At 59.3% G+C, this 24,841-nt stretch overlaps 1 protein-coding gene across 4 annotated transcripts in view; it reads left to right on the top strand.

Annotated features, from left to right (window-relative positions):
• The first annotated feature begins 781 nt into the window (after nt 1-781).
• UBE3A (ubiquitin protein ligase E3A) overlaps nt 782-24,841 on the top strand; it is a 59,140-nt gene continuing 35,080 nt past the window's right edge. The window contains exons 1-5 of one of the 4 annotated variants that reach the window (XM_036232071.1): nt 782-1,026; nt 18,024-18,087; nt 19,643-19,762; nt 20,780-20,863; nt 22,662-22,706. In XM_036232071.1, the coding sequence (XP_036087964.1) occupies nt 19,743-19,762; nt 20,780-20,863; nt 22,662-22,706 (149 nt within the window). In that variant the 5' untranslated portion in view covers nt 782-1,026; nt 18,024-18,087; nt 19,643-19,742. The remainder of the gene's footprint in view (nt 1,027-18,023; nt 18,088-19,642; nt 19,763-20,779; nt 20,864-22,661; nt 22,707-24,841) is intronic. The other 3 variants (XM_016154865.2, XM_016154866.2, XM_016154868.2) reach the window with 3 other exon arrangements.

Raw genomic sequence — 24,841 nt, 5'->3', positions numbered from 1 at the left:
GGCGCAAGGGGGTCGGGGTCGGAGCCCTAGCATCCGGAGGCTTCGGCCCCGCCGCGGGGCTCAGGGCCACCCGAGACCCCTCTAGTACTTTCGATCCCCCACAGCACTGGGAGCGTCCAACATTCGGCACGTTCCTCGGTTGGGTGGACCGGGGGATTCCCCCGCACTCGTGGGAACCCCAGGGGATTCCCCACAGGGCACTCCGTTCTTTCCGCCAGGCCGCAGACGGCGGGGGCGCCATGGAGGCGCTGCGCCCTCGGCTCGGCCCCAAGATGGCGGCAGCCCCTGGCGGGCCTCTGCGGGGCCGCGAGTCACTTCCCCTTCCCAGCGGCCCCCGCGCGGGCGACGACGGCGCGCGGGCGGGGGGCGGGGCCGGCGTGGGGGGCGGGGCCGAGCGTGGCGTCTCCCGCCCGCGGCCCGGCCCCGCCCCGCGCGCTGCGTGCTGGCCCGGCGCCCTCGGCAGGCGCGCTGCCTGCCGGGATACTCGGCCCGCCCCGCCAGTCGTCCCGGCTTGCGCCGCGGCCGCGAGATCCGCGTTTTTCCCAAGATGGTGGCCCTGGGCTCGGGGTGACTGCAGGAGACGACAGAGCCCGAATCGCCCTCGCCGGCGCCCCGACGCACCGCCCCCCGCCCCGGCTCGCGCACCCCGCCGCCGCCGGCCTGCGCGTCACCTCTGCCGACCCGGCGCTCTCGGCCGCGGGCGGCGGCGCCTCCGTCGGCTCGTCGGCGCCGCGCTCGGAGCGGCTCGCAGCCCGGCCCGGCCCGGCGGCCCGCGGCCCCCCGGCGCGGACAGGCGGCGGCGCAGCGGCGGCCGGCCACGAGCGCGGGGTCTTGTGCGGCCCCGGCGCGCCCCTCCCCGGCCTCGGTCCCCGGAGAAGGAGGCGCGGGTCCCGCATGAGCCCCGGCGGTGGCGGCAGCGAAAGGGAACGAGGCGGTGGCGGGCGGAGGCGGCGGGCGAGGGCGACGACGACCAGTGAGGCGGCCGCTGCTGCGAGGGCCGCAGCCCAGGCACGGGGGCGACCACAGGTCAGTGTGGCCGAACGCGGGCCCTGCCCGGGGCGCCGGCACCTCCTCCCTCGTCCCCTGGGCCGCCCGGCCGCCCTCCGCGGCCGGCTCCAGCCCGCGCAGCGCCGCCCCCGCCCCGCCGGGCGAGCGCCCGGGGGCGCGTGGTGCGGACGGGCCGGTGCCAGGAGCAGGCCTCTGGTGGCCGCGGCTGCTGCCGCCGTAACTGTCAGTCCTGGCTGGGCGCCGCAGGGGCCGTGCTGTCGCCCGAGGGGACGCGAGCAGGCCCGGCGGAGGGCGTGCTCGGAGCCCGGAGCCGGGCTCGCAGCGCCGGCCTGGGCCCCGCGCCGGCTGGGCTGACCTCTGCCCGCCCGGCGCAGCGTGTCCTCGCCGTTTTCCAGGTTTGGGCCCTCTCGGTGCAGAAATGGCCAGACGTGGGCTCCGGTGGGTTGGAGTTTGGGGCGTGACCGGTTCAGAGCAAGGGCGGATGGAGTTTTAAATGATTGCCGGGGGTTTGCCAGAGGCCCTGTTCGGTGCAAACCTGCAGACAATTGGCTCCCCCCCCCCCTTTTCAGTTGAAAGGACTTTCGTCGTCGGGGTATGGTTTTTCTTGATAAAGTCAGAAGTGAATGTGCAGGTACTTTAGTCCAAAAAATTGCTTAAAGTAATTTTAATATAGACGCTGTTTGATAAAGCTTAGAATTCTCTAAAGATAATTTAGTCAGTGGAATTTTAAAGACGTCCAGTGGGCATGCTAAAATGTAAACTAATGGTATATATTAACAGTCCAAAGTCACCCTCAATCCTGAAGAAACCTGAATATGACCCATAATTTTGAGTCATTGTACTGTCTGCAATATTGAGAGAGGCAGCAGGTTATTTCCAGATTTGTGTGTATAGGGGAGTGAGGGCCTGAAATGGAAATGACCTGAAGTTTAGAAGTACAGCTGTAAAGAATTAGGTTTCAGAGACACAGGAGGTACCCAATAAATCTTGTTGAATGAATTGGACAGGCTGGAAGAGAAGTGTTTACCCCCACACCCTTAATTGAAGGGATTATTTTATAAACCAGGTAAAAGAGTTTAGAGTTTAGGAGGATGAAAAGAAAGTTTTGTCCTGCATATAGCGGAAATAACTTTGGAATTGTAAATCCTGCTTGTAAATCTGAGCTACTTATCACATTTTTAATGAAATGAATGTAAAACTAATGATGATGCTGATAAACCCAGAGGATGACCAGATGCCCTGTGAGAATAACAGTCGTGACACAACAAAATAAGTAGGATTCAAGAAACGATGACTCTGTTCACGCAATTGGAAGGCCTGGGAAAGGCCCAGTGTGTGGGTGGTGCGTGAGCTCCCTCTGGGCATTGCTGGGCATCTCAGGTGCTCACGTCACGCCCGCGATACTAACTGTGCTGTGCCGGTTGCTTTTCGGGGGCTTGGTGAGCTGCTTTTATTTTATGACAAATTCCGTACTTTTTTTAGTGGCTTAAAAAGTAACTTTCTAGTCAGAAGTGTGAGGACCACACATTCTCTCCCACCGTCCAGTCCATTTGACAAGGTTTAACGGGCCTTTGACATGTTATATTTAATCAGTCGTGTTACTTAAACTCCTGAGTCATTTCTAAATGACCCCTCATCTCCAAAAAAAAAAAAAAAAAAAGAAAAAATCCTCTGTCCCCTCAAAATAACCTGGAATAATCTATACTGTTTCTCTCAATAGGCAGTCAGTGGAATGATACGTAACTATGGCTCATATCTAAATTTCTCAGCCCAAGCACTTGAAATGATATTTTCTAGTGTCTGTTTTTAAAACGATCACTGGTTATGTTCGTCAGTCACGTTGCGCTTTTGTTTAGACCTGTCCTCGTGTAGGAACTTTAGGTATATGTGCAGCCATGAAAATTAGTTTTCTGGTTTTTATGAGTGAAGGCAAATTTTCAAGTGATTTTTCAAATAAAATACTTGGATAAAGCCATAGCTGCTCATTTCATGATTCAGGACAGTTTTTGGCTGATTTTGATAGTGCTCGCTGCAAATATCATGAAAATATACAAATGAGAGACAAGTTGTTTGTTATGTGTAGCGAAAATAGCTTTGGAATAGATCCTGCGTTTAATTCTGGCCTTGCTCTAGTCGTCTGACCCTTGACAAGTTATTCGATGTTGGTGACCTGCAGTTGTGTCATCTGTAAAGTGGGACAGTGAATCCAGTTCAGAGTGGCGAGGCTCAGAGTCCACGTGGGCACTTGATCAGTGTTGCCTTCGACGCCGAGTCGTCCTGCCCAGCTTTCCGGGAGCGCGCGAGAAAACTTAGCACAGCGGCTGCTAGCACATTGTCCTTGACGCTACTTTTTTCTCCCCAGCTGGGAACTCAGTCTCTTTAGGGGCAAGCGTTGGCAAGAGAGTGTGTTACTGGAGTGTGGCTGAACTGGTGACCAGCACCTCAGAACGTGGCCGGGCAGCACGTGCTGGGTGCCTGCTGTGGTTACCACAGTGAGCTGCGCTAGGTGTGGGGGCTGCAGAGGCGAGAACCCTGTCTCTGTCCTTTGGACTCTCAGAGCCTGCTGGCTTTCTCTACATAACTCCGTTTTCTGGGAAGCTTTGTCACCTAGTGGAGCCTCACTGCCCCGTGCCCTTCCAGGCCTAGGGCGGCTCCGAGGACACAGCCCCGCCCGCCACCCCTGCCCCATGGAGCGCTGTCGTAACCCTTCCTTGTACACCCATCTGGCACGTGCCAGATACTTCATATCACCCGGCGTGTGGCACATGGCGCGTGTGTGTGTGCGCACGTGTGTGAAATTAAAAATAAATTTCATAGTTGCCTGTAAATACCCAGATTTTTTTCCAAGGTGTTTACCCTCTGTCTTCTGGTGTAGACTCACGGAAGTTTTAAACCCAAGCGGGGCTGCCCTGGAGGTCAGTTACTCCATCCACTGCACACGTGTGGAAGTTGAGGTGCTTCTTAGTGACTCGGGGGGCAGAGCCAGAGCCAGGCTGCGTCTCTGGGCTCTAGATCAGGACCCCTCAGACCCCGCGGCAGCAGGGGCGTGGGTGACACTTTGTGACACCCTCCACCCCGCGTGTTTGGAGGTGGAGACCGCTCCGTGTACTGTTGCTGGCAGGCACCCTCATGAGGGTCCTCGGTGGGCCTTTTCCGACCATGACAGTTAGTGCAGGAAATAGGCCTCTTCTAACAAATAAAGTAAAACGACAGTAAATAGAAACAGTGTCAATCTGCCTCACTTACAGCCTACGTCCCAAACCCGAGATGTGCTCGCAATTCAGTGTTTAAATGAAATCACCTGCTAATAAACACGTAACAAGTTTTTTTTTGCCAGCTTTCCTTTTCATTTAGTCTCAGAAACTTCACCTGTAGAGCTCTGACCTAAGTTGTCTTTAACAAGCAGGTACCGTTGCAGATAGGTCGAGACGCTGCTGAGGGTGAGGCGTAGCTGGGGATGAAGTGAAGCCAGGCCTTTTTCTAGAATAGCGCTGCTCGCACCTGAGCTTTAGCTGGCAGTTATTACTGTTTGATTCTGAGCCCCATGACTGTGAGCTCCCTGAGACCGTGCACACAGTTCGAAGTGCCTCGGAGTCTCGACAGTTCAGTGGATGGAAGCCACCGAGAGCCACCAGCGAGCGGGGGCGGGCGCTGCCGGTGGCATCCGCCTCCCTCTCCGGCCCCCAGCGGGTCCTGAGCAGGGCAGCGAGCTTTCCGAGCCTTGGTCCTCTTGCTCCTGTCGCCGAGGTGTTGTGGCTTTGTCTGTTGCAGAGGGTTGTTTTCCAAATGCTGTCGTTCTCGAAAAAAATGGCCTGATACTGACTGAGCGACTTACCCAAGAAGACCAGGTTGGTTGGCGGTGGACAGGTGATCGGAACCTCGGCGTGCCTTCACGCTTTCTCCACGGACGTTTTTAACCTTCTCATAGAAAAGCGTTCTGAGAGATACGTAGTGTGTGAATTTATTTTAAATCTGGTACTGACATTTGAAACGCACAGTAGACCTTAGTAGCTCGTGACGCGTTGTTCAGTATTATTTACCCAAAGTCAGATCCCTTCTGTGCTTCTTAGTGACTTTTGACCTCCCCTGTTAACTTGAGAGATGACAGTGAGTCATGGGCTGACCTGAGAGGGAAAGAGGTTCCGGAGATGCAGAGTCTGAGAAGAGATCGGGGCGCGGCTCCCTGCGGGGAACCTACTGGACCCTTGGGAGCCGCAGGTGCAGGCTGCAGAGGAGCATCGCGCGTGGGCCCGTATGGACGTCAGGCCTGTGCCACACAAGAGGGCCTGGGGGGGGTGCATGAGCCCCGAATGTGTGGGGGCAGGTGGGAGGGAGCTCTTGGCTGGCCAGAGCGGAGTCGGGCGTGGCCGGTGGCCCTGAGCAGCTCCGTGTGCCCCAGGAGGCCATCTCCTGCCCCTGCCCCGCGGGCCTGTGGCTCTCTGTTAGTTCACGTGTGTGCGCTCCCCACGGGAGACGGCGCTGCACGCGGAGGCCGCCGCCGGGGCCAGGCGGGGTGCCGCCAGGTCACCCCCAGGTTCACACGGGGAGCAGGGCGGCGCCACGCGCCTGCGGTCACAGGGACGCGCTTCCTCCCCACAACCGACCTTCTTCATTCTCTTCCCAGGTGGCCCCTCTAGCTCTGCAGCTGCTCCTGGGGGGCCCCGGCTCTTGTCAGACGCCGAGCCTGACCCGGTTCTTTGGAGGGAAAGGACGAAATGCCCAGCAGAGTTTTCTGTGTGAACCAGCGGGTCATAGGGAGAGAGACGGGTTATTTCCAGCTTATTAATTCTCACTACTTTTTCTTAGGAATTCTGTTGTATGTGCAAATATCAATAACCTCACAGTGTCATTTAAAATAAGGGTAGTAAATGTTTACCTTTGACAAAAATTTAAAGTTTTTGCATAGGAAATTAAAAAAAAAATACATGTCTTTTGAGCACCTATCATGTGACGTGTATGCTAATTTATAAATCCTGTTTCACACCAACATGAATTGGGTGACGTTTTTCCAGCTTTCCGAAGTGAGCTGACAGCGTGTTGGTGATAGAAACTGATGGTTAAGATAACCGTTTAGAGCTTCTAAGAAACGAGAAGTTTCCCTAGTTACGTAAGCTGCTTCACGTTTAACTTCTTACCCGTTTTGCTGTGTGTATAAGTTTGCTATAGACTGAATGTTGGTGTCCCCCCCGAATTCACATGTTGAGGGCCTGTCCCCAGGGTGAGGGTGTGGGGAGGGCAGAGCCCCCAGGACTCACTCCCGTGGACCCCCGTGAACTAGTGCCCTTTCCCAGAAGACCCCAAGAGCCCCCTGGCGCCTCCGCCCTGTGGGGCCCCAGACACAGGGCCGCTCGGGGGCCACCGAGGCCACCGCCCAGCCTCACACTTCAGCCCCGCGCCGCGGGAAGGAGCCGTGTTGGTCACAGGTCGCCCGGGCTGGGATCTTACAGCGGCCCGGCCGCCCCGGGGCTCACACCGAATGTGTTCAAAGAGGGGAGACAGCAACGTCGGTGGGTGCCCTCATGTAGCGGTCAGGGGCACCTCGTGCTCGGCGGGGTGTGGGGGGTGCTTCTAAAAGTTGAAATGGACGCGTAACTACCACGTGTTAGCAAAACCGAGCTAGTTTTATCGTCTTTTATGCATGTAAAACTAGATTTCTGTGTTTCAGATCATATGTATTTCTTTAAATCTAATTCTTGCTCAGGGTGCTGCATTTCAAATTATCTTCAAAATGAAAAAGTAGAATCCGATGGTCTCATTTTGGTCAGTGGGGAGTCAGTCCAGTCCCCTGAAATTCCTCTTCCGTCTTTCAGGCTGGACGGAGGGTAGGGAGGGGCGAGCCTAAAAATAGATGGAGTAGCTGGGTCACTTGCCTCAGCGCAGTTGGCCATTCCTTTCCTCCTGGCCCGAAGGTCCCGTGAGAACAGGGACACCTTCGCTGTCTGTCCAGTTCCCCCTCATTGCCTGCGCGCGAGGGGGCGCAGTGACGGCGCTTCCTGGCTAGTCGAGGACCGGGTTAGACGCCCGCTGCGGGCTGATGAGCCCAGTTTGGTCAGGCACAGGCCTGGGGGCCTCAGAACGGGAGGCCTAGGGGCCGGCCAGGGCGGGGACCAGCGACCTGCCGGGCCTGGGCCGAGTTCCACTTGCCATTCGCAGGAGGGGCTCCCGCTGCGTCCTCCTCACGCCAGCAGATTTCCGCAGCCCGTCAGGTTCTCAGGTGAGCAGGACCGGCTTCCTGGCGTGTGCCGACCGTGCCCTTCGGAGGCTTCTGTAGGGCAGGGGCCGGGTCGCACGCGCTCCAGGGCAGCCTTCAGCTTGCAAAATAGACGCCCATTTTTGCTTTTTACAGGGACGTGTGGATTTTAATTGTGAAATAATTGAAACACGAACTCGGCCTGGGACTCGAGTACGTTTCCTGTCCCCGCTCCGCACTCACGCGTGCACGTGCACCGTGCGCACACGTGTGCGTGTGCCGGAGCGGCGTTGCCCAGCGGTGGCGTGTGCGTCGCTCACCGGCTCGCTCGCTCGCTCTGAGCCCGCGCTCTGGGCTGCGTCTCGGTGCAGCTCTGGGCTGGCCGCTCAGTCTGGCCGCTGCGGGGCGCGTGCCGCGACGGCCCCCTCCCCGGTACAGATGGCCCCGCAGCCACCGTGTTCACACACGTCTGCGCGCCGGGGTCCCTCCGGGGAGAGCCACGGTTGAGGACTTGCTGGGGAATGGATCCCGAGTACCCTTACCTTGACTCGACGCTGCTCAAGTCTTCTCTAAAATGGTACTTCAGGTCTGTGCTTCAGCAACGGTGACGGGCACCGTAGCCCATTTCCCGCATCCTAGCCCATTCTTGGGATCGTCAAATTTAAAAATTTTTGCTACTGTGATGGACATGAAATGACATCTCATTTTAATTTGCATTTCCTTGATTATTCTGGACGCAGAGGAATGGATATGAATTTTTCGTATGTTTTAAATGTTTCGTAAATTAAAGATTTGTTTTGAAAACAAGGTAAGACACTATCATATAACATTTATGTTGCAAGGACCTTGGAGGTCATCTCGTCCACCTTCCTTGCTTTACAAGCAGCCAGCAAATTGATCAGAAGAAGAAGAAAATGTAAAATCCTACTCATTGCTCATTTGGGTATTCTCTTTTGGGATAGAGAATCTCAGCGTTTGATGCCAAAATCACGAGTCTCGCTCTGTGTTTTTTTTTTTTTTTTTTTTAACAATTCGTGCGTTTCATTTCAGAAGCTCCCTTTTCGTCTCGCCTGCTAATAGCTGAGAGGTTTTGGTGGCGGTTTGTGTTTTTGCGTGCGCGCTCATCGAAAGGGAATGAGGGGTCAGCTTTTACACTAAGCGTCGAGTGTTTCCCCGTCGGGCTTTCACTGTCGCCTGCCTCATCTGCCGCAGACTGCGGTTTTATTTCGGGTTATTCTTCTTCATTTAATTTTTTTTTTTAAATGCCATTACTACGTTGTTTTATTCCAGCAGTTTTATGTTAAGCTCAGCACTGGCTTGACTTTTAGACTTTTACTCTTTCACAATAAAACCAATTTCTCAAGTTCCTTTGGAGATAGTGATTAGAACTTATTGAATATAAAAATCAACTTGAGAGTTGACATGGTTTATTTCGATTCCCTATTTTGCAGTTTCTTCATACATACTTTGCACACATTTTATTAAATTCCTTGCTAGGCGTTTGCTCATTTTTGTTTGCATTACAAACCACACCCTTTTCTCCTGTTACATTCGACCATTCGCTGGTATTGGTTCTTTTAGCCATCAACTTGGGTGAACTCCATCAGTCCTAAGTTCATTTTTTCTTTTTTTGGAATGTTGTGAACAAATAATAATTCTGTCTTTTTAAGCAATCTCTTAAAAATACCGATCTAGCCTCATCAGAGCGCCTAACAGGACCGGCCGTCTCCCAGTGTTTCGAGCTGCTCAGCTCTTCCTGAGCCAGCCCTGTGCCCTGCATTTCAGTCCCCGTGGGACACAGTGAAATCTTCTCCCTGTTCCTACGGGCGCAGCCAACCCGCTCGCCAGGGGAGCCGGCCCGGGGGGCCCGCTTGTGCTCGCCGCCTCAGGGTGTCCTTGTGTTCTGTCGTTGAAGTCTGCTTTTCCTGAGTGCTTCTCTTAACTGAGATTAAATTATTTCTTCACTCCTGATTTGAAAATTCTGTGAGGAAATGTCTCTCTTTTCATGTGCAGTTTCAGATGTTAGTGAGTGCTAGATGAATGAGGAAAATTTTCACAGTAACCTATCGGCACTATATGGCACATTGCTTCTGTTTTCAGATCATAGAATTGTTAACCATAATAATTTACCATTAAAGCCAGGAAGTTGAAATAATTCTGGTAGTTTGAATTTCTAATGGATTTCCGTAGATGATGTTTGAAATCAACACTCAGATGAGATTCACTCACTGCTAGTAAGTCACACAAAACACTTAAGTAAATGTGCCATGTTGGGGGAAAGATGCCATTTTAATATCGTAGGTCACGAGTACCTTCTGTAGCTGTTCAGCTGGGCACGGAACCCGGATGGAGGGTGAGCAGGGGGGTGCCGCTGTGGAGAGCGCCCCGTCTCTTCCAGGGCACCGTGGTCATGCCCCCAGAGTCCTCTCCCGTGTGGGCGACTGCACAGCCCAGACGCCCCTGCGCCGAGATGGGCCCCGTACCCGTCAGCCAGGGGTTCTGACCGCCGCGTGCTTCGTGGTTAGCTGCCCCGTCCACCCGTCGGAGAATAGAATTAATTATTTTCGAAAGTGAGGAAATTCAGAAAACAAGTAAATAAATGTATATTTTTAAGTTAAAATGTATATTTTTATATTTTTTTATTCGACTCTAAAACCTAACAGTTGTTCAAATAAGTGTAGAAAAACATAAAAATGCCTCGCAAATACCAAACACATGTATCTGTATAAATACAGATGCGTGGAGCTTTTTTCTTTAATGGGGATGGGGATTCAAAAAATCATTGCGTATATATTTTACAATTCCAGCTTCATCGAGATGTAGTTCACATGCCAGAACGAGCCCTTTTGAGGTGGTTCGACGGGCTGCAGTGCGTTCCACCGTGTGGCCGGCACCACGAGCCCCGGTAAACATGCCATCCTCCCAGGGAGACGCCCCGTGCCCGTGCGAGGTCGCCCGTGTCCCCTGCCGAGTGCCCCCCGGCCCCGGCGCGCCAACCTGCCGCCTCCGGGCCTCCGTTCCGGCCTCCGTGCAGGTGGAGTCGCAGGACGTGTGCCTTCGTGTGCGGCGTCGGCCACGCGGCGGAGCGTCTTCTCCCCGGTTCACGCCGCAGCGTCCGGCGGGCCTCCCTGCCTCCCTCCTCGTGACCGCGGCGCCTGCCAGCCTGTGGGCGGACGCGTGCCGTGTGTGCCCGGGTGGTGTCCGGTTTTCTCGTCGCGTCGCCGTGAACGGCTGTGCAGACACCCGCGCGTGGACGGGACGTCCTGTCCTCTCGGGCGTTGCAGACCTGGCGCGAGGCCGCCGGGTGCCGGGGTAGCCGCGCGTCCCGTTGTGAGGACCTGCCAGGCTCTGCCGCCGTGGCGGGCCCGCGCGCCCCAGGGCTCTCCCCGGCTCCCCCCTCCCCTGCCGGAGCGCTCTGCCTGTCCCTGTCCTCGTGGCCATCCTTTACCCAGCCGAGGGTGGTGTCGATGTGCAGCCGCCTAATGACCGACGAGGATTAACATCATTGCGTGTGCCCGTCGGCCGTCGGCTTTGGAGAGCTGTTCGGGTCTTTCGCTGTTTTTTAATTGCGTCTTTTTTTAATTGTTGGATTTTAAGTGCTCTTTATATGTCGTGGATACACGTTTGTTAGCACATAATACGATTTCCAAACATTCTTCCCGTTTTCTAGAGGTTATCTTTTCGGTTGCCTGAATTGTCTGCTTTGAAGTATACAAGTTTTAAATTTTGGTGAAGCCCAATTCGTTTTCTTTATTTGGTGGTGTTATCTAAGAAATCATTACCTAATCCAGGATCATAAGGATTTATATCTGTTTTCTTCTAGGACTTTTGCAGTTTTAGCTCTCACATGTAGGTCAACCATCTGGTTCATGTTAATTCTGCGTACGGTGTGGTGTGAGGTGGGGGTCCAGCCTTATTCTGTTACCTGTGGTTGGATGTCCAGTGGTTCCAGCACCATCCGTTGGAAAGGCTCTTCCTTCTCACTGAGGTGCTTGGCGACCTTGTTGAGAATCGCTCGACCACAAACGTGAGGATTGGTTTCTGGACTCCCAGTTTTTTTCCATTGATCTGTCTGTTCTTCAGCCACTAACACACCCCTCTTGATTACCGTAGATGTGTGGTAAGGTCTGAAATTGGGAAACGGGCAGAATCAAACTTTGTTCTTATTTTTCAAGACTGTTTTGGTTATCTGGGGTTTCTTGAATTCCTGTGTGCATTTCACGGTTAGCTTGTCAGTTTCTGCAAAAAGGGCAGCTGGGATTTGGGTAGGGTGTGTGTTGAATTGGTAGGTCTCTTTGAGAGTGTTGCTATCTTAATTTCACAACTTTTGATCCATGAACATGGGATGTCTTTTCATTTATTTGGGCTTCAAACTTTTTTTGTTTTCTGTTTTAATCTCATCTGAGTGTACACATCTTACACTTCTTTTGTTCAAAATAAATGTTTTGTTAAAGGTATTCCTGAGATTTTTATTCTCTTTGATGTTATTGCTGATCAAGTTGTTTTTTTAATTTCATTCTCAAATTGCTCATCGATTGTGTGTGGAGTTTTGCATCAGGCTTGCGCCCTGGACCATTTGCTTTACCTCAGTGTTCTGTTAGACCTCTGCGTGTGCACGGCTGCCCGTCACCTGCCCCTGCCTCAGCACGAGCACCCCGAGCACCCGCTGTGCCGGAGGCACTGTCCTGGCTGCAGGGGAGATGGCGGTGTGCGGAACCCACCCAGACTCCCGTGTTCACGGGCTTAGGTTTAGTAAGGAGAGGTAAACGCCACATGAAGTGTGTCGTATGTCGCATAGCACTGTTAGGGAGAGGAGTAAGGGAAGTGGGGTGCGGTGTGTTCGCGGGTGGGGGAAGTGGGGTGCGGTGTGTTCACGGGTGGGGGAAGTGGGGTGCGGCGTGTTCGCGGGTGGGGGGAAGTGGGGTGCGGCGTGTTCGCGGGTGGGGGAAGTGGGGTGCGGTGTGTTCGCGGGTTGGGGGAAGTGGGGTGCGGTGTGTTCGCGGGTGGGGGGAAGTGGGGTGCGGTGTGTTCACGGGTGGGGGAAGTGGGGTGCGGTGTGTTCGCGGGTGGGGGAAGTGGGGTGCGGTGTGTTCGCGGGTGGGGGAAGTGGGGTGCGGTGTGTTCGCGGGTGGGGGAAGTGGGGTGCGGTGTGTTCGCGGGTGGGGGGAAGTGGGGTGGAGGGTGAGTGCAGATTTGAGGAGGCCCTGAGAAAAGCTCACCGCGGCGGCCGCTCTTGTGGAGAAGTGGCGGCGGGCGCTGCCCCCGGTGGTCGGGCAGAGGGAGAGGCAGACGTGGACCCCCAAAGTGGGAGGGTGCCGGTGTGTCTGAGGAGCGGCCAGGGGGCCAGTGCGGCCTTGGAAAGCGAAGGGCAGCGAGTCGGGGAGAGTGCAGCGTGCAGACCTTCGGTCACAAGGGGTTCATGGCGCCTTCGAGGGGGATGGGTGGCCGCCCAGCCGTTTCGACAGCAGTGGAAGGGTCTGACGCGACGTCCCCGCGGGATCGTGTGGCCGCCACGCCGGGCACAGGCGGGAGGGGGCAGGGGCAGAGCCCGGAGGCCGGGCGGGAGGGGGGCGGCCACAGCGACGCCCGTGGCCGGTGGCGACAGGGAGGCCGCCGAGAAGCGGTCGGGCTGTTGCCGTGTGTTGATGCAGCCCGGAGGGCCTGGAGGCGGCTCAGATGTGAGTGTGCCGTGAGGGGAGGGGCGGCGTGGCTGCGGTTCCGGCCCGGGCAGCGGGAGGACGGACGGGGCGCAGCACCCTTTGCAGTCGCCGCCTCGGACCCACGCGTCCGTCACGCGCCCCGTGCCGTTTGCAGGAGGGGCCGGCGTCGCACTCTGGCCTTTCGTTAGGAAGAGTCTCACGCAGCTGCGAGCTAGCGCCTGCGGTCCCACAGTTCGCGGTGCGCCGTGTTCGCTCCGTGTCCGTCCGTCTGCTGTCTGACGCTTTCGATGCTTTCCAGAGGCGGTCGCAGATGTTGACACACCTCAGCTCTGACTGCGGTGTGTCCGTCGTCAGCTAACCTGAGTTTGGCATTGGTAACCGAACCTGGCGTCTCGTTCCCGTGATCCACTGCTGCAGAACAGATCGCCCCCAACTCAGCGCCTTCAGTGTCGGCAGCCAGGTGTCTTGCTCGCGAACCTGCAGTGTGGGCAGAGAGGGCAGGGATGTCGCACAGGACCGCGGCAGCTTGGCGCCCGAGCCGGCCCGCCGTCCGGAGGGCGGTGCGGGCTGGCGCCTGCGGTGCTCCCGTGACGCCCGTGCGTGCGGCGGCCGGCCCTCCTGCCCCGCGCCCGGCTTCCTCGCTGCCTGCCCGGTGGCCGTGGCTGGGTTCAGGTGAGCAGGGCCGAGTGTGTGGTGCCCCGTGACCTGGTGTCAGGGGCCACAGCGCGCTGCGTCCACGGTCTCGCTCGATGGCCACGGTCAGGAAGAGCCGCTCCGCTTCGAGGGGAAGGGCCCACGCCCGGCCCTGTGGGCAGTGGCGACGGAGCCGTGTGGCCCGGCGTCTCTGGAAGACACCGGCCACACGCACCGCCCACGTGTTTCAACCGGCGCACACAGCTTTGCGACCCAGACCTGGCAGGTCGTGTGGGGTCAGCCGCGTGTGGGGCCCGCCCGTGTTCACGCGTGTGTGCGTAGCTTGCACCTTCGTCGGGGGCTCCCGGGCTGCTCCCGCTCCGGTGCTCCTCGCGGAGCTGCCGTGGCCGCCCAGGGCCGTGCCCGTCACGTTGCAGGACGGGCGCAGCCAACCCACCACCAGGCGCTTTCCCCGGTGGCTCGCGCGGGGCTGGCGCCTCCAGGGCGGCCGCTCTCGAGGCCAGGGTGGGCTCCGCCCACGGTCCCCGAGGCCGCTGTCACCTGACAGGCGGTTCTAGGTGGACGTGTTTCTGTCCCGTTTCTGAGGAGGAGTCTGTGGCCATACACGCCATTCTTTCCCCGTATCTAAAGTCTTCTTGAGCTCTTTTTGACACACGTCTGGAACCTCCTCTGCAGCACGGTCGTCCCCGTGATGACCCTGGCACAGACGGGCGGAGTTCTGCCTTTTTAGCCCGGGAGCTGCTTTCGCCAGTGTGGACGCGTCAGCCGGCGCTTCGTCCTGCGTGCCACGCAGCCGGCCCCCGCGGCCGGGCCCCTCCTCGGGCCCTCAGGCGGCCGCGGTCTGGCTTCTGCGCCTCATTTTGCTTGGTCTTTTCACTGCTCTTTTCTTCCTGCAGTGTCAGACCTCACGTGCTTTCGTTTACGTGTCTGGAAGTCCCGTCTGGTGGTCGAGTGGGCTCTGCCTCAGCCCGCACCCGTCGACGCCCTGGGCGTGTGTGCAGCTGCTGGAAAGCCCGCGGCCGCGCGCCCCAGGGTCTGTGGCCTGGGCGTCTGTCGGTCGGGGCCACGTTCTCCTGTTTGTTTGCACGTTTAGTGATTTTGTGTTGACGGCTGGACATCATGACTGGATTTAGCTTTGATGGCTGCCAGCATGTGACTTGGGCTCGGCTCGACCCCTTCAGGCCGTGTTGGGGTGCGTCTGGAGAAGGCGGACTTGAACGCATGGCTCGTACCGGGCAGGCCCCTCCGCGCCGCCCTGCCGCCCGGCCTCACTCTTCACCTGGCCGGTGGGCACTTGGCTGGCCCGGGAGCAGGCGGGTCCTGCCCCTGCAGCATCGCAGAGGGTCCCCTCCCCGCCAGTCCCGTGCCGACGCGGGGCCCTGCATGGCCGGCCCCTCAGGCGGAACCTGCCACGCAGCCGGCCCAGCTCAGCCCTCGCTTCTCACCCGCGTGACTAGTGACGGGCTCGACCTTCCACGTGCCCTGGGACGCCTTATGTCGTAGAAGCGGTCACATTGCAGGGTGTCTGGCTCGGTCACTGACACACGGGTTAGATGGTCCACGCCGTAGGCCGTAGTGGCTGGTGGCTGTGTGGCATTCGTTTCGGGGTGCACCCGCCTGTTCACTGCCACCGATGGCCAGTTCGTCACGCTGGGCTTGGGGCTGCTGAGAATGTCGCTGCCCGAGCTGTGCGCAGGGCAGGGCTCTGGCGCCGTGGGGGGCACGCGCTCAGTTCCGGCCGACACTTGGGTTCTCGAGGCAGTGACTTCTCCACTAACGCCGCTTCCACTGGACTTCCGTGCCCTCGTGCCTGGGAGAGCTGCTGTCCTCTCAAATGGTCTCGTTCTCACTTTTTTGGTTTTCAGAATCAGCTTTCGTAAAATCAGCCCTGGACTCAATTTGGGTCTGTCTGGGATGAGAGGGTCCCCTTGTTTGTCCGTGACTCGTGTCTGGAACCAGCGGAGAAGCCTTTGCCGGGCCTGGGGTCCTGGCTTCTCTCTCCCTTTTCTCCTTTGTAGAGGGGGGTGTGTGTCGAGAAGACTTAGTCACCACCACTGAGAAATGAAGCCGTGGGTGAGAAGAGCGCCCCCACCCGTCAGCCTCCAGCTGGCGGCGCCGGCAGCCGTGCCGAGGTAGCTGACAGAGTAAGGGAAGCGCAGGGCAGACGTGGGTCCGTGAGTGCGTGCCGTGAGGAGCACAGAGGAAGGCCAGCGAAGACAGCGGTCGCTTAGAGAGCAGCTTAGAGGCCCCGTGAGGTGGGCGGGCCGGCGGAGGCCGCGTCCCTCTGCGTGAAGCATCCTGAGGGCCCGGGTGGGACTGGCCCGCCCGTCAGGTGTCTGGTGGAGCCGCTGCGTGGTGGGCAGCAAGGCTCGTGCCTGTGCAGGGCTCAGTGCCCGGGCCTTTGGCATGTGGAGCTTGAAATGTATCCTGTGGGCACTGGGGAAGCGTAAGAGACTTTGAGCTGAGAGGGACGTGGCCACCCGGGTGCTGGGAGGTGACTCTGGCAGCAGAGTCAGGATGACAAAGCCAGACGAAGCAGCGCGGGGGGCGCGAGGGGTGTGGGGGGACGCGGGGTGGGGGTGTGGGGGGCCCGCGGCGGGAGCCATCCGTGGGTGTGGGGGAAGGAAGCACGAGGCTTTTGAGAGGAAATGTACAGGGTTTGAGTTTAACTCGGAAATGTGGTTCAAGGGAGCAAACACGGCCTTTAGAACCAGACGGGGGGTTGGACCTTGACCTCATCTTCCTGGTTGTGTGGCCCGTCACGACGCGGCTGGGAGGGAACCCCCCTCTTGTCAGACGCGTGTCCCGTGAACGTGGCGAAGCCCTGGAAGGCTGCGTGAGTGGTGGACGCGCTCTGAAGTCCGTGCCGTCAGGGAACGAGGCCGGGCCGGTGGGTTCTGGTGGGTTCGGCCGGGCTGCGTGTGGTTTCATCTCAGGCGTGTGGGAGGCGCGGCTTGGTTCTGGAAGCAGCTGGAAGCCCGGGGGAGGGGCAGGAGGAGGGGAGGTCCCAGGTGCTCGGTGCGGCCTCCTGGCGAGGACAGTGCAGCGTCCTCTTGGGGATGCGGCTCAGAGTGTCCAGGCGGGGCAGCGGGCCGCTGCGGTCACCTCGCCGGGCGGTCTTCCTGTGACTGCTGAGCCTGGGTCCGCCCGTGGTGCAGCGTCTGGCCCGGCGGCGAGGACACCTCCCCCCGGACCAGGCCAGCAGCCCGCGCACCTCCCTGGCCGCGCGCAGGGACAGCCGCCCCGCTCCCGCCGGATGTGTCCTTTGTGCCCATTTCCCCGTCCCCGGGGCAGGGGGCAGGGGGCAGGTCTCTTTACCGCTCAGCGAGCGCTCGCAGCCTGGCAGACGCTTCGCACGGGAGTGGCGTCGGGGCGACGCGCTGCCGGCAGCGGTCGGGGGGCGTCTCCGAGGGGAGCGTCAGCCCCCCGGTGGGGGCGGGGCCGCGGGGCCCCCCAGCCTGGGAGGACGGTGCGCCGGGGCACGTCCAGGGGGCGGGAGCTTGGTTGCCAAGGCCCGTGCGACGTCCACGTGCCGCCCCTCGGTGGTTGAGAGCTGAGGGCGTCAGAGATGGCGCGTCGGGGGCTGTGGGGGGGTGGGCGACTGCGCAGTCAGGTCAGGGGACGGGAGGGGCTCGCGGAGGGACCTGGGTGAGGCGCAGCCCCCTGCTGGCTGGAAGCCTCGGCGGCTGCACTGGATCCACACGTCTGTCCGCCAGGTGTGTCGCGGCCTTCGTTCTCACGGCCAAGCAGCCTCGGGAGGGTCACGTCGCCGACCCACAGCGTAGGAGGCGGCGGCCGTGGCACTCACTGCCAAACGCCGCACCGAGCGGGCCGCGGGCCACGGGCCGCCGGGCGGCTTCTTAGGGGCTCGCCCCGCCGCATGTCACGCCAGGAAACGGGCCTCGGTCCCGGCCCCACGGAGACGCGCCAGGCCGCAGCGGGCGAGGGGCTGGCACGCGCTCGGGTGCTTCGAGCTCCGCGCGGCCTGGGGGTGGACGTGGCGAACGCCGCGTCAGGGAGTGAGCGGCGTCACGCGGCGCCTGTCCTCCGCCGGGCGGCCGCGTCTCTCACGCCGTGTGAACCGCGGTCGCCCACGGCCCGACCCTGGGACCCGCGGGTCAGAGGACCTGCCCGGGCGGGCAGTGGACGGACAGGCGCCCCGCGTGGCACTCAGGGAAGGCTCTGCTGCTGCGGCGTCCGCGGGCCTGGAGCCCGGGATGCACGTGCTTCAGCCGCTCGGGCCGGGGCGAGGCGAGAGCAGAGGGGTGGCCGCGGCCCGGCTCCGGGTGGAGAGGGCAGCGCGGCGCACCTGCGCGGCCTCACCTGCGCGGCCTCACCTGCGCGGCCACCGAGCAGTGGGCCCAGCCGGCTCCCGATAGGGGGGTTTTGGGCTATTCATAAGTATCTGAAAAGACGGATTTGCTTTTATAATGCATTTTAGAAAATTTTTACTTTGAAAGTTTGTTTAGTTGTCTGTATAAAAGAACTGAGCGAGGTGTTTTGTGTTTTAGGTTAAAACTCTATAAGATCCTGACTTTAGAATTCATCAGCTCCTCGGAAGTTTGGCGAATTATGGTATGTTTCTGTTTTTACTTTTTAGAATTCAAAATTGCATGTGTGTCTCAGTGTCATGGCTAGAACGACGACAGACGTGCTCAGCAGGCGGGGTGCCTGTCAGCTTCGGAGCAGCGTGTGGGGCCGCATGGCCGTGCTGCCGGGGGGACCGGGCGGGGCCCGGGGAGGGACATGGTGTGCGGGGCCGGGACGAGGGGCGGGGCGCAGCGCTCTCGCTGGGGTCTGCCCGCGTGCGGGCTCTGCGCCCTCCTCCGCCCCGACACCCTCTGGGGCGCCCCCGCAGCCCGCTGTGCTCCCCGCCCCCGGCCGGGGCCGGTGCCGCCGTAGCTCCCCGCACCGTCTCAGCCGCTCAGCCAGCGGAGGGCGTTTCGGCCTCTCGTTCGTGACGTGTCACGAGGTTGGACTTGCTCGGGCCTTTGAAACCCAAACACTGTCGGTCTCTGGGCCCGAGAGGGGCTCGCGTCGGTTGTGGACAGTGTCTCCTCCACACCCCCACCACGGGACCTCAGGAGTGCTCTGGGCTCTTCTGGGGGGACAGCTCCTCCTCCGGGGATGGCGGTTCCGGCCAGGGTGGAGGTCCGTGCTGTGGCCACCTCCCACGGTGGTCTCAGTCACTCTGGAGGTGCTCACTGTCCAGGGCCCTTCTCCTCCCTCCCAGCTCCCTCGTCTTTGCCGCTGTGGCCTGGGGCCTGGGAACGTGCTCTGGTGGGGACCGTCCGGGACAGAGCTGGGGCAGGAAGCCGGCCCCGATGCGGGGTCGCTCAGGCGTGGGCCTCTGCCCGCCTGCAGCACGGTCCGGGCGCCCGCCGAGTGTGAACCGGGACAGGCAGGGAGGGCCGGCCGGGGCCACGCGAGGGGCCGGCGATGCCAGGCGCGGGAGAGGGGCCCTCCGCGTGTTCTGCCATTTCACGCAGGTTAACAGTAGTGGGTGTGGGGCGGAGAAGGAACACGTTTTCCTGAGGGTTTGGCTGATGTCAGGTGACCCTGTTTGACTGCAGAGTGTGCGTGTGCGCACATGCATGTGTCCATGACACTACCTGGAAAAGTCTGTTAGTCCCACTTAAATAATGCCATAGTTGTGGGGTCCCAGTCCATATTCTGAATCTGTACTCATTTACATATGTTTAAGTCATGAAACTGCAATCAGAAAATTCTAACCCCGGGTAGAGAGTTAGTAGGTCCGGGTTTTACTCTCAGCTTCACCACTACTTCTAAGATTTTGGGCAAGTCAGTTACTCACTCTGAGGCTGCTTGTTTATTTTTTTTAATTCCTGGCCCAGTATGTGCCCTGATCAGACCAGACAAGACACTGTGGCCCAGGGTACTCTATAAACTGTGACACTGTCAATGTAGAAGAGATTATTACCCCATTTTCTCAAGTGAAGCGATTACTTAAGAAAAAAAAAAATGGAAAAAGTTCTTAAAAGTGTTTCTATAATTACTCTTATGAATGTTGCATTGACACCTAATTCAAAGCTTTGAAGATTATTTTTTGAACAGTGAATCGAGTTTATATATTAAAGTGTTCTAACTAAAGATTTGTTTAATTTATTAGAGTTATTAAATCCACGCTCAGATCGAGTTAGCAGCTAGACTGGTGTGACAACCTGTTTTTAATCAGTGACTCAAAGCTGTGATCACCCTGATGTCAACGCATGGCCACAGCTTGTAAAAGGTAATTCTCGAATGTCATTTCACAGCCTTTAGAGGCTGGCGCTGCCGAGTGCAATGCGTGCCACGAGAGAGGAGGGCCCGGGCAGCCGGCAGGCGTCCCGGGGTGGGCCGGCCCTCGCGTGAGCGCCTTCCCAAGCTGTCCCCTGCCGCCCGCCCGATCTGTCCGTGTGAGCACATGGGAGTGTTTCTCAGGATCACAGTAAACTATTGTGCACGTTACAGAAACTACGAACACATTTTAACATGCATTCGAAAGCATGTCACGTGTGTATTGGGAGAACTGGACACTGCTCGAGATTTCACAGCGATCGTAAAGCTAGTTTGCGGGTCTGCCCTCGGGCTTGCGGGGAGGTCGGGGTGGCTCGCGGGCTTGGCGGAGTCCCCCCCCCAGGAGGACTCGCCCGTGGACTTCCCCACCCCGGCCGCAGCGTTCAGATCGGCGGGCGTTTGTGGTCACGTGTTCTGCAGTCCAAATCCAGACCTGAAACAGGCTCTTTTCCAAGATTTATTGCTCGTGTCCTGTTCCTTGGTTATCGCTTTAGTTTCACATTTTCGTTTCCGATTTGTTACTCTGGCGAAGTGCAGGGTAACCCAAGTTAGTGGTTCTTGTTTTTCCTTTGTTCCGAATTTCGTGAAATCGTGAGCATGTTTTGGACCCTTACTTGCAAAAACTCAGCAGTAGAGAGAGACTTGTTAGGGCTGAGGTGGAGCTCGGGGACGACGTGCAGGCGTCCGAAGCTCATAGGTTTGAGAGTTTGGAATCTTAACTTGAGACTTTTTTTGGTAAATTTATTAGAATGTAGAAATATAAGCAGAACGAGTAGACACTTATTCAGACAGGTACTGTTACTTATTCCTGCAAAAGTGTTTCTGCTACTTCTCTGTACATTCACTTTTCTTTTGGCTAAAAAAAGTTTCCATTTTGAGTAAAAACAGCTTGTGCAGACCAGTGTCAGAGACCCAGGCAGACCCAGGTTTAAGGGTCATAACCGCGCAGTCTTTTATTTTGTCCTTTCAGGCGGAGTCCGTTTGGAGTACGCGGCTTGGCCGGAACGCTGCTCAGCAGCTCGCGTCAGCGCGTGTGGCCGTTGGACGGCACCTGGCGTGTGCCCGCAGCGCGGCGGCGTTTCGGTGCTCGTGTTCACGTGTGCCCTCGTTCAGGGAGCGGACGCGGGGCGGCCGGAGGCAGCTGCCCCCGGTGCAAGCCCGTCCGCGCCGGGGCCCCGGGCTTCCCCGCAGCCGCGCAGTCGGCCTCCGCGCCTGCGTCGTCCCTTTTTGCAGCAGCGTTTTACTGTCCCTGCCACTGTGTCCTCCCCCCCCCCCCCCCCCCCCGCTGCCTGCGCGTTTGCAGGCTTCTGATCTGCCGCCTCCGCCTCCTCATGCACGGCGTGACATCCGAAGCCGCAGGGTCGCACTTCCAGAAACGCGCCAGCCCTCAGCTCCTCTGGCTGAGGGAGCCGCGTGAGGAAGCGGTCTTGGGGCGCTGCCCCGCAGGGCCGGCGGGGAGCAGGCGGGTCGCAGAGGGGGTGGGCTTGCTCGTGGGGGGTGTGCCTTGTGTCACTGCCAGGTCCCTGCCACCCCTAGCGTGCCCCCTGGTTTTCAGTTTTGATAGAACTTTGTGTGAAATTGAAAGTGTAGACACGCCGCGGCGAAGGAAGGTCTGAAACGAGCGCCCGCGCGGCGGGGCCCGTGCTATCCCTGCGGCGCGGGGCGGCTCTGAGCCTCGTGAGGAAGCGCGGTTTCGAAACGCCAAGGAATGTGGGAAGCTTTTCTTTTCTTTTCACTTGTGTCTCTGATTTTAAGAGTCTTTCATTGTTGGTCAGTGATAAATTCATAAATTAAGTTCTCGTAATGTCACTTCGAATATTAAGCTTTGGACGTCTAAAAAGTTGTTTTACCCATTTTGAGAATTTAAAAATGTTAGAAATCAGTGTTATGTTAGTTCACCTCAACATATGTTGGCCGACACGGTCTATAAATGTGAGTAGGGTAGCAGGAATGATCTTTTTTCACGGCGTGGTGTGAGGATAGGCAGCATGGGGTTATGCCCCAAAATGGGGGTGGGGAAGGAGCCTCAGTGCTCTGGCGTTCTGGACGCCTTCTCGTGAGGTGGCAGCGGCGCATCTAAAAACCATGGGCCGCCTGGCCGTTGTTGATGGCTGTGCCGGCCCCCAGCGTGCCGCAGCGAGGCCGCGGCGGGTGGCCCACCTTCAGAGAAAGCGCGGTTCCCTGTGGAACCCAGACACTCCCCGTCAGAAGGGTGAATCTGACTCCGGGGCCTCGACAGTCACGAGGCTGTTAGGTTTCAGTCTGTTACCCAGCGCCAGCAAACAGACTTCTCCTTAAAGGGCCAGCTCGTGAGTGTCCCGGCGGGCGGGCCAGGGGTCAGCCAGGCCCCCAGCTCCGCCCCTGTGCAGCAGCAGCAGCAGCAGCAGCAGCATGAGCCGGTGCGGCCGGGTTACTTACCACGCGGGCCGCCGGCCGGGCCGCGGTGTGTCACCCCGGGCAGGCACTGCCGACACCTCATCTAAACTTTGGGGGCCGGAGACCAGTGGCCGCCCACTACGTGGCTGTGGAAAGTGTCATAGCTGTGCGCTTTTTTACAGATATTAGACTTTGCGAATAATTATCGTTTATTATACTGGTTTGTATGTTGGTGTCTAAAAATAGTATTTACAGTTCCCTTCCTTCACAAAAGGCGCCGTTTTTTATCAGCCAAGCCCTCCTAACGTGTTCACCGTGGCAGTCTCATCCGGCCCTTTGTTTCACGGTGGAATCTTTAATTACGCTTACGACCGTTCACGATTGAATCCGGCTTCCCTAGTTGTCTCCCCAGGTGACGCCGGCCCCGTGTCGGAGTGCGGCGCGCTGTGCTCACGTGTCCTCGTTGCCTTTTGCAGGTCGCCGGGAGACGCTCAGCGTGACGACGTGGAAGCGAGCCGAATGTAAGTGCGCCCGCCGCGCCCAGCGGCATCGCCGCGCCCGAGAGCCGCGTCGCGTCGCGTTCCGAGGCACGCTTCGAGGACGCCGCCGGCAGCCGGGAACGCAGCCGCGGCGTTCCCTGCCACGCGAGCCCCTGCGCCGGGCCGCGCGTCCCTGGCCGCGTCTTCTCGACGGAGGACCGCGCTCCCCGATTCTCCCGTCTGCCCCCCGGGCCGCTGTGGGGCGTGGGCCGTCGGGGAAAGCGGTCGGTCTCGCTGCCGTTTGCTGCGCGTGTGCGAGGGGCAGGGGCGCGAGCGGCGTGGGTGCTGGCCCACGGATGTGCACGGTGTGCCCCGTGGGAAGGGCAAGGAGCAGAGCGCTGTCATTGTAGCAGAGGCTGCCGGGGACACCCCGGGAACGTCACGGAGGGCCGGGGCTCGCGTGAGGAAGCTCACCTGGGCGGCAGCGCCTCGGGCGGCCCGGAAGGGCCGGGTTGAAGCTTGGCGTGCGACTGGGAGGGAGGTGGCCGGGAGGCGGGCAGGCGGTCCCGGCCGGAGCAGCGCGGGTCTCGGGGACAGGAGGCAGCCCAGGGCGTGGGGGGAATGGGCTGACGGACAGGCCGCAGGAGGAGGGGGCCAGTGGAGCTCACCGGGCAGGCTGGCAGCCTCGCTGGGCGCCTCGTCCGGCCCCTTGGGCAGCAGGACTGAAGGGCCGCGGGCGGCGGGGCCTGGGCCGTGCGGGGGCCGAGCCGGGGTGGGGTGCGCAGCTCCGTGGGTTTAGGGGAGCCGTCTGGAAAGCGGGACAGCCGACTCTGGTGGTTTGTCATGAGAACCGAGCACGCCGAAGGTGGCGGCCAGCGAGCTCCCGGGGCGCGGGGTGGGGGCCCCTGACCGAGAGCAGAGCCCGTCCTCTGTCGCCGCGGCTGGGGGACGGGCCCGGGGCGTCTGAAGCCCTCGTGACGAGCAGAGCCTGTGGGCCAGGCCAGCCTCGGCGGGGACCAAGTGGTCACGGGGCCACGCGCCAAGTAGCGGAAGACGGGGCAGCCGCGGCGTAGCCGTGGCCCTGAGGTCTTGGTCCGTTAGTTCGGAGGACGAGTCAGGACTATGGGGTGCAGAGGGGCGATGAGACCTGCGTCGCCGTGGCGCCGAGGGCGGGGGCGTGGGGCGCGATGGGGCGTTGGCCGCGAGTTTGCGGGCGAGACCGTTTCGCGTCCCGGCCGAGTGGAAAGCTGTCGCGTGGTTTCCCTGAGCGGCGGAAGGCAGAGCGGCCGGAGGGTAGACCTGTCGGGGTGTCCGGACGAGGGCGCGTCCCAGCCGCGGCCGCCCCTGAGGGCCCCGCTGGTTCTGCCGTGGCCTCACGAGTCTCGATTTTTTTAAAATAGCAGTTTGTATAAAGTTAAAGGATACGTCTGTTTGATTTTAGGGGTTCTCAGTGTTGCCTGTTGCCTGGGGTGTTGACAGGCAGAAAAAAAATAACAGCTCCGCGTCACTTAATGGTTTAGCCTGGAAACGGAACTGCCGCGGTGGCTCCCTTCCGCGCGCGGCGCGCTCCCCCTCGGCCTCCTCTGAAGCGGACCGCGCGGTGCAGGGGGGGCTTTTCGAACACGAGAGTTCACACTCTCGCTTTCTGAGCGACGTCAGAGCCACTCCCAGCAACTTCGGACGTCGGCGTCTATTGGCGCCCGAGCCCCGTCCTGCCCCGCGGGCTGCGTTTGCGGGGTGCAGCCAGGACAGTGACTGGAGCGAGCGTTGCAGGTGTGGAGTGGCTTAGCGCTCGGTGTTTGCCAAGCCCGCGGGGTAGACACTCGGCTTCCCCCGCCTGCCGGGGTGACCCAGGACGCTGCGCTCAGCCGCCACCGCCCTACCCCGGGGTCCGGCGCCGCCGCCTGCACGTGGACAGCTCGCGCTCCTGTCTCCAGCTCTGAGCTACCCTCCGAACCACCGATCAGACCCGCAATTGGACGTCTCGTTCTTAAACTCAACAGAGCCAACATGGAGCCTTTTGTGGTCGCTCTCTCAACTCTGCTTCTCTGCAGTTTTCTTGCCAGTCGGTGGCAGCTCTGCCTTCCGGTTCATCTAGGACTCGGAAGCTTCCTGGGCGCCGTCCTCTGTCTCGCTCACGTTGTCAGCAGATCTGTTGATTCCACCATCAAAATGTC

The sequence above is a fragment of the Rousettus aegyptiacus genome, unplaced genomic scaffold, assembly GCF_014176215.1.
Source record: "Rousettus aegyptiacus isolate mRouAeg1 unplaced genomic scaffold, mRouAeg1.p scaffold_m13_p_14, whole genome shotgun sequence".
NCBI classification, from domain to species: domain Eukaryota; kingdom Metazoa; phylum Chordata; class Mammalia; order Chiroptera; family Pteropodidae; genus Rousettus; species Rousettus aegyptiacus.
The sequence above is the reverse complement of the archived record's forward strand: the minus strand, read 5'-3'. Positions and strand labels throughout refer to the sequence as shown.